The sequence below is a fragment of the Apiospora hydei genome (assembly GCF_038363865.1).
Source record: "Apiospora hydei strain CBS 114990 chromosome Unknown utg000007l_segment0_segment0, whole genome shotgun sequence".
Taxonomy (NCBI): domain Eukaryota; kingdom Fungi; phylum Ascomycota; class Sordariomycetes; order Amphisphaeriales; family Apiosporaceae; genus Apiospora; species Apiospora hydei.
In genome coordinates, this window is record NW_027117366.1 from 2474265 (window position 1) to 2483172 (window position 8908).

At 53.9% G+C, this 8908-nt stretch overlaps 3 protein-coding genes across 3 annotated transcripts; all 3 read left to right on the forward strand.

Annotated features, from left to right (window-relative positions):
- Positions 1–805: 805 nt before the first annotated feature.
- On the forward strand, positions 806–2534 carry PG997_009863 (uncharacterized protein; the record flags this gene model as incomplete). Its single annotated transcript, XM_066814178.1, has 2 exons — positions 806–907; positions 978–2534. Coding segments are annotated over 2 exons (1659 nt in total), but the record flags the coding sequence as incomplete, so codon positions are not given.
- A 568-nt stretch (positions 2535–3102) lies between these two features.
- On the forward strand, positions 3103–3975 carry PG997_009864 (GPR1/FUN34/yaaH family-domain-containing protein; the record flags this gene model as incomplete). The annotated part of the gene is made up of 2 exons (XM_066814179.1): positions 3103–3441; positions 3514–3975. 2 exons carry the CDS (start codon positions 3103–3105, stop codon positions 3973–3975), a joined length of 801 nt encoding a protein of 266 aa, XP_066666141.1.
- Positions 3976–4875: 900 nt separating this feature from the next.
- Positions 4876–6646, forward strand: PG997_009865 (major facilitator superfamily transporter; the record flags this gene model as incomplete). Its single annotated transcript, XM_066814180.1, has 3 exons — positions 4876–5354; positions 5423–5629; positions 5698–6646. The coding sequence occupies 3 exons, from the start codon at positions 4876–4878 to the stop codon at positions 6644–6646; spliced, it is 1635 nt and encodes a 544-aa protein (XP_066666142.1).
- Positions 6647–8908: the final 2262 nt, after the last annotated feature.

The following is an 8908-nucleotide window of genomic DNA, read 5'->3' on the forward strand; positions in this document are numbered from 1 at the left end:
GGTAAGGGGACACCAGCATGGCGATCTGATCAGAATCGATGAGATACCCGAGTAATTTTCGACCGATACGATGCAGGTTACACTGAACCATGGCCAAAATACGAGGGCGTAGTCTATGCCCCGCGGCATTGATCCGTCCCAAGTCGAGTCAAGTCGGCCAGTGGTGCCAGAGCCAGGCAAACTGCAGTTGCAAGGTCCTCGCTGGGAGAAGCGTACTGTCCAGCCCCAGCATCTCTGGTAGCCATTAACAGACGGCCAGGAGTGAACCAGGCAGACTTGACGGGAGGAGTGACGCCCGCGCCACCACTTGCACGTACGCGAGCAGTTGCCTCCTGTGTGTGACCCAAGGATATAGTTGAACGAATTCCCGCCCAGCCAGCTCGACCCATGGGCCACGTATCTTTCTTTCAAGTCCTCTTCCCTTCCCGGCTTCCGTCTCGCCCCGCCTACTGCTAACAGTCTCACAATTAAATGCCCCCCGCAAATTAGTCCACGTACCCCTGACGCGCATCACTGTTCTTTTAACTCTACCAATCGGAACCTCCCACTTGCCATACCTTCAATATTGTGTGCGGCTAGACCCTTGTGGCTTCTTCTAGTACCGCCCGGCGCTTGTCACAAGTTGTTACAATCCCTATTCTGCATTATCTGTGCAAGCCGCGGCTCACGCGTGTGAAAGGCCGACGACATATAACCCACAAGTGCCCTGGGTCTGGACTGTTCCCGCTTGTCTAACTAACGTCTGCGATGTCAGAAGGATAAGCACACACCGCTCCAGTACACTGAAATAAATCGATGAGATAGTGGCCTCGCGTGGCAGCCCAATAAGAAGACGAATATGCCTCCGCGCAGATCACACAAGAAATCGCGGAACGGGTGTAAGCGATGTAAATCCCGAAAGATTAAGGTGAGAAGAAATCCACAACTATACCATCGCCCATAGCCTGTGTGAGTTGCTGACCGTGTCCCCTGAATAGTGTGACGAAGTCTATCCGTCCTGTGGCAACTGCGTCAAACACGGCGTGTCCTGCGACTTCGAGAACAGCAATTTCTTAGCCGTACCCGAAATCCCATCACCTCCAAGAAGTTACTACTACTCAAGTCCAGTGAGCAGCAATCACGACCGAAGGATTGGTGGTAGTGGTGCCTGGGCCACAACATCGCCATCGTCGACATCCTGCAGCAGCCCGCCCATGACCCTTTACCGTCAGCCGTCGGCGCTGTATCCGATGTTCAGCCCAACGTCGGGCACGAACCGGATGCTCGAGCTGCGGTTGATGCACCACTACACCACCTCGACCTATAAGCATATGTCCGTCATGGGGCCCGGGAGTGAGGCTGTCTGGCGCGAGCGTGTGCCACAGCTTGCCTTCTCGTCTGCGGACGGGGCATCATCAGAGAGCGGTGCAAATTTCCTCATGGATGTGATACTGGCCGTCTCAGCGTTGCACTTGCGGACTGCGTTGCCAAACGACCACACGCTTGTTCGGGCGAGCCATGCTTATACTGCTGCCGCGCTGTCTGCATACAACGCCAGTCTCAGCCGAGGTATCAAGAAATCCAACGCCGAAGCACTGTTGATAACGGCCCTCTTCATCACCTTCCAAGCTACCGCCTCCCGGGTGCTCGGAGATGGAGACCGAGACGGCATGGCCCTCATTAAACAGGAGCCCAGGTCGCCGTCGCCGGATGAGGACCAGACGTGGGCGTATCACAGTGCCAAACGTCCCAAGTATGAACTACCCCTATCTTGGTTCTATTCATTCCAGGGCGTGAAAGCAATTTTATCCGGCAGCTGGTCTTGGATCCAGAGCAGCACGGTCCTCATCCCCATCATCCAATCCCTCCCGGGGTTGGACGTCACACTGAGCTCAGAAGGATCGACCTTCTTCGGATCACTCCTGGACGGACTTGTAGAAGAGCTCGACCTCTTGGAAACGGATCCAGCCTCACGCATATTGACCGAACAAGCCTACCACCATGCTGTATCCATGCTGAACTGGGCTCACCGGATACCGCACACAGGTGCACCCATATTGTTCATGTTTGCCATATCGCGGCGATTCATCGAGCTGCTGCAGGCTCATCGGCCACGTGCCCTAGTGATACTTGCGTGCCATTTCGCTCAGGTGAAGAGCCTCGACGACGTCTGGTGGTTGCGTGGTCTTGCCAAGCGCGAAGTTGCGGGCATATTATCGCTGTTCGAAGAGGATGGCGACAGCTTGAACATCAAGGCTTGGTGGACATGGCTGCAGTGGGCAATGCGGGTGGCGCAATATGACGGCGGTGGCATGGTGCCAGCCGAGATATGGGGCATCGATCTGGCCCTTCATCCTGCACCGCCTAGCGGTCTCAGCGGCACTTCATTCGGCGGCGTGTCCCATGTTGAGTTGTTGACTTGCATGTTCAACAGCTTGACGACCCTGAACACCCAGCCTTCGTGCCAGTCCAGAGCCGATGCGACCGATGTTTTATTCACAACCGCTTCGTCCGTGTTGATGGCCAACAGCTTGGTCGCTCCACTGGTTGACTGAGGCAGCTTGCATGGAGTCAATATTCTAATCGAGTTCTCCATGACTCTCCTTTGCGGTCCCCAGGACGATTTCCAATCTTTTCAATGCGAGCACCAAGCTTGCAAACTCCATTGCAGAGGGTTGATTTGCAAATTGGAGGACTGGATATCCCCTTCACTTGAACGACAGTTATACCGAGGCGCATTGGGACTCCTTTCTGGCGCAACGTCACGGGGAAATATGCGCGTAGATTGCTTATGCGGATGAGCGTTGGGCGTACACAGAAGAATGTGATAAAACGAATCCTTTTAGGGACAAAGGAGTGACATGTCGTCTCCGCTTGGATGAATGCTTACTAGCGTCAATGTTATTTCCCACAGGAACCTCAGGACGTTGGGGTCTTGGTGGTCACTATTTCAGCATGGTGACGCAGCAAATGTGCCTGCCCGAAGTAATGATGTCGCTGTGATGGGTAGAGCCAGTGGGTTATAAGGCTCTGCAGACCAAGTACCTCGGCGCTGACAGATAAGAAGACTTACCTACTTTCAGGATATATTTATAGCAAGATATCTGATACACAGCCGCTACCATGTCCCTTGCTTCGACGATGGAAGATGAGAAGAGGCGCCGCGAGACGCTGGAGCAGCGTCCGGGGGTCCAAATATTCCTGCGGCCGATTGCGCCGCCAGCAGCCCTGGGCCTCGCGGGTTTCGCTGGCTCAACTTTCATCACCGCCAGCTATATTGCGAATTGGTGGGGAAACGCTCAATCGCCGACCATTTTCTTTCCCTTTGTCGGCATATTTGGTGGCCTCGCCCAGTTCATTGCAGGTCTGCACGGTTTCAAGGCACGGGACACCTTGGTTACCGTTATCAACACAATGTGGGGCTCCTTCTGGATCGCGATTGGCATCCTGTATGCCTTTGTAGTAAGTGACGCTTGCACCATACAGCAGGTTGCTGGCGTGTTGCGTCAAGGTGGCTGATGATGGTGTGAACAGGCGGCGAAGGCTCTGGAACCTCACGAGGTGCACACCCATTTCCCCGAGTTGGTATCTTGGTTCGTCGTGCTGTGCGTCTTGACCTGGTCCTGTACGCTGGCGGCAACAGCGCGAGACCTAGTGCTCACTGCCTGTCTGTTTTCGCTCGCCGTCGGAAGCACGATTGCGTGTTGCTTGTTCGCATACAACGGCGGCACAGGCTCGGCGTCCGGCGACGGCCTGCACGGCGGCGTCACCCGTGGCATAAAGGCTGCAGCATACTTCTGGATGTTTTCCGCGCTGATGGCCTGGTGGCGGGTCACCGTGTACCTCGTTGAAGAAGCCTATGGACCGGATCATGCAATCACCAAGTTCTTCCCGATCGGACGCACACCGCTGGAGAAGCGGGCTCCGTATGTCATTCCGGGGTTGGGCGAGCCGGGCGTCAAGCGAGGTGTGCCGAAACCGCTAGCGGTCTCGTGAGGTGCCGAGCCTGGGGTAACAACATGCCTGCATGTGTGGACGAAGAGACAAAAAACGACATCGAAGATCGACTGGTTTTGGGACGCGCTTCCTTCCAACATACGTCATCCCTAGACTGTTTTTGTGCACTAGGTAGGAGTAGCTTACGTTTGCTCGGAATTCAAGATGTACTTATTCCGATGCAGTCAGCAATTGGCAATGGTGCGCGTTTGTTGAGAAAGTGCGAGGCTCTCGAACTCATTCGTGGTTGCCGAAACGAGCATGATCTGGCAGACGAATCGATCAATTCGATGAGTCAGATTGCAATGAGACGCGTGAGCAGGCTTCGTCAATGCGAGCGCAGACGAAGACCAGCAGACAAGGAAACCACGTACGCAGCGATTCTGGTGTGCAGTGATGGTCGTTATCTGTCAACGGTTGGTTGCAAGCTCTGGGGGAACGCGCCGCAAATGAGCTTACAGCACAACACAGACTGGAGATTGGGCAGCTCCAATCGCCGCTCGCGATGGTAACACGCATGCTTTTCCGTCACTGTACGGAGTACGCTTCATACAATGATCATTCCCTGGAACCAAATCAAACAAACCATGCCTGCACAATTCGGGTTGTTCCGTCCGTCAGTTCGGTCGTCGGGGTCTACGCAACATGAGGAAAGCCAAAAGGAATAAACTACTGGTACTCCGAGACACGTCGCGGGAAATCCTTCGAATCGGCAAGGGTGTCGGTTCGCCTCGAATGGGGGCCCGACGCTGACTTAAGAAAACAAGGAAATAGATAAGGGTCTTACTACTCATTCATCCTCATGTAGCGGAAATTCCATCGAGCTCTTTTTGTTTTGTTCCATTGCATCAACTTCATTTCGGTGGTTGCACACAATCTTGTGTGTGTTTCAGATTAAGGATGAACGACAGATATGGACACGACTACGACGACACTGACATGGCGGTAGCAAGTCCTGCCGAGGAGCATAGGCTCCTCGGAGAGCCAGAGGACGATTCGGCGGCGGCGCTACTACCTCGGCACCGCCGGCGGCCAGCACACCGGACGGCCTTCTCGACCACCTCCATCAGGTCCATTGCCAGCATCCATGTTCCCAAAGTCCACAAGGGCGACACCATCGTCAACTTACTATGCGGCGTTCTCTTGGTCGCGTCGTCCGCCGGTGGCTTTCTCTCCATCCCCATGACCCGTCTCGTGGAGGATGCCGTCTGCCATAAGCATTACGAACAGATGCAGAGCGTCGACAGCCCCATCGACGAGAGCCTGTGCAAGCTGGACAGCATCCAGTCCAAAGTGGCCTTCATCTTTGCCATGTATGAGCTGGTCCAGTCGCTTGCTGGGTTCATTGCTGCATTCCCTTGGGGGATTGCGGCCGACCGGTAAGTCAAGCGCAGCTCTACGATTCTCCGGCCCATCGATGTTCGAATATTCACTGGGAAATTTCTAGGCTCGGGCGCAAGCCAGTTGTCGGTCTTGCCATCACTGGCATATGCCTAAGTAGTTTGTGGGTCATGATGGTCTTGGCTTGGTACACAGTGATCCCCCTTTGGGTCCTCACACTAGCCGGCGGATTTCACTTCATCGGCGGCGGAAATGCCATGATTACTGCCGCCCTACTCAGTATGGTGTCTGATGTGATTCCCGAAGAGAGACGGTGAGAATGCCCACCCAACATCCCCTTCCTCTTCCACCACCGGTTCCGGCAGCTAATTAGGTGCATAGAGCTGTATCATTCATGCGCTTCCATGTGGTTGCTGTCCTCGGCAATCTGGTCTCGCCAGCGCTTTGCTCCCTCATGATGGCGAAGACCGGCCCTTGGCCTTGCTTATGGGTCTCAATAGCTCTTATCGTTACCGGGACGGTAGCCTTCATGTTCATCCCCGAAACGAGTTCGCACAAACAGCACAATTTTCAAGAAGGTGAGCCAAGCCAGCTGGCTTCTGGCTTCAAGGGTCATGTCACGCACATATACGACCGCTTGCTGGAATCCGCGTCGATACTGAAGTCCTCCTCTGTGATCATCCTCCTGGCGACATGCATAGTCTCTGTCCCTGTTATCGTGGCGATTCTCCAATTCTTGGTTCAGTTTATTTCAAAGCGCTACAGTATGCCCATTAGCGACACAGGCTATGTACAGACGGCATATGGTATCGCCCAGGTCTTCCAGTCGCTTCTCGTCCTGCCCTACATCTCCAAGGCCCTCATATCGGAATCAACGCCTTGGCCGTTCAAGATGAAAGACGAGCGGACGAGAGACCTATGGCTGGCTCGCTGGTCCTACGGCGCGCTGGTATTCGGGTTTCTTCTGATGGGCGCGGCGCCGTCATTGGCCTTCTTCGTCTTCGGACTGTTCGTGCTGTCGCTCGGGTCCGGCTTCAATTCAATCACCAGGAGTCTCATGAGCCTCTACGTGGACCCCGAGCACCGCTCCCGCTTGTTCAGTCTGGTAGGCATGGCCGAGGTGGCCGGGGCCATGTACGGCCCGCCCATGTTGGCCGGTCTCTTCGCCTTGGGCATGCGCCTGAGAGGAGCCTGGATCGGACTGCCTTACTGGGGCATGGCGTGCCTGTGCCTGTTGGTCATTGGTGCCCTCTCGTTCGTCAGGGTGCCCCGCGATAGAGAAGGAGGCGCCGGCGCCACCGCGGAGCACACACAAGAGGAGGCGCGCTAGGGCTTACCACCTGCAACTCTTCGTCATGTTTGGTTTCCTGCGTTATAAAGTTTTCTTTTCAATTGGACAACATGTTCAGTACAGGGTATTGGAGGCTCTCGTTGGTGGCTCTTTATGTTTTCATTCTGGCAAAGGCATGTCGTATCGGCGTTGGTAGAAGACGGCATCAACAACCGGGACAATACTGGACACATAATGAGCGATAGAAAACAAGCCTCTTCGAGAGGACCTCGTATCTGAGGCTTGCATTGCCTGCAGGTTACTCTCATTAAATGCTGTGTTACAGTCTCCGGGGGTTGGTGACTACCACAAGCGAGGTAACAATCGAAATGACTGGAAACGCCACCAACACTCCTTACGACGGCTCGCAGCTGTATTCTTATCCCCCGCTCCCTTGTTTCCCCTTTATGGCTTTGGTTGGTGATTTGTTTGTTCATAGATACGGGGAAACGGCGGCCTAGTGGCAATGAAATGCCCGAGGAAGATGTGAACAATAAGGATATTAAAGTGTACCTAGGCAGGCGGGAAGACTGCAGTAGTGGGCAGCCAATACGCCACACAACGATATGCGTTCTCGTTCGTTTTCCTTTTATGGGTGCCAGCTCAAAGCCGCAACACGATTTGGCCCGGGCAAGGCAGGGGGTTACATGTCACACAAAGCTAGATACACCAGACAGGACGTGCAAACACATGCAGGCCATACGAGAGCGAGGACTCCCTGCAATGTAATTTCAGATTCCGATTGTATACGATGTAGATCAGTAAGTAGGGGATTAATTAGGAAACAGGCATTCGAGTACGGATTTCCGCCGTCATTGTGCAGTGAAGTCCAGACTGTTGTTTGATGGAAGTCATCAAAACTGCATACATGTATACATGTCGCGAGTATGTGTCATGATAAAAGTGAAATGAGAGCATCTCAAGCAACTCGAGAAGGCACGGGTCAGCAGGTCAGTCCATACCTAATTCAACCATGTGGACAATTTACCCAAACGGATCGAAACTGCCATCGCAAGTAGCCGGCGCCGAGAATAATAGCAGCGACACTGTCAGCAGATTGCGAGATAGTAGCGCGAATGCACCTGGCCGTTTTTGGGACCATGATGTTTTTTCTAGACTGGGCATCGTTGGGCTTTGCTGTTATATGCGAGGAAGTACATAGTGCAGAACTGACTGGTCGATCTGGGTGGACATCTTGCATCGTTTCCTCGATGCAACATTCCGCTTCACGTGAAGGGGATCTAGTGCGGACCCATGTTTGTGATCGCATTTCGGTTGTAGCATGTTGGCATAATCGCCATCACACAGGACGCCAAGATCACTGAGGAGATTAGCCCATCGTTCCCAGCGTTGCGTGTATCTCAAACATCGTCAGATACTCGCATAAGTCATCCCCAGAAGAGCCCTGGTCAGGTCCTTTGTTAGCGGTTAGACGCTGGAATCTTTCCCCTCCCTAGCCACGGCCTACTACCCGGGGCGGTTATGGTAGGTAGGTATCCATCGGGAAGAAACCAGTAGGGTACAGAACCGAGTTCCGAGTGTCAACACCTCCCACCTTCATCTGTTCACAGTGTTCTACCCCAGGCAAAGCCCGCCTCTCTTTGGATGGGTGTAACGCGGGCAAGCAAGCCACTCACTCCTGATGCTGATCTGAAATAGGTCCTGTCTTTTCGATGATTTTCCATGACGATGCACCGAAAAGGTCATGGCCAAAGGTGATAGTGGCGACCTGCTCCAGCCCAATAGTTTCTCGGCAGCCCACATCCTAGGAGATGCGGTGCTCAAGCCACGGGGCACGAAGCAGCCGGGTTACCTGGTTTGGCAGCGATGATCATTGGGCGGGTAAGCGCGACCCCGTATAGGATCCAGTGTCGTCCATCGTCATTCCAGCATAAAAGCGGCAGGAATGTGTGTTTGAGGTCACGATGATGTCCTTCGCACGCCATCATCGACCTTGGGTGAGCTACCACCTCGGTGCCGAATGTTGCATGTTATTTGGAGAGTGCGGTAGTGCTCGCTGCCTATTCTAGCCCGCTTCCATCCCTGCCTATAAGTGGTAATCAAAACACGTCTTCGATCCGTGCAGAAATCGTGCCAGACAGCCATCTACCTAGCCTGGGAAAGCCCGCCAAGAGCTGCATGATATAGGATCCAATGAGCCTCACGATACGAGGATCGCGGTGCTTCGTTATACCTAGAAACAGACGGGTTGGTTTATTAATTGATCTGGCAGCTGTCTGTATGTCTGATACCAAGCCAGCT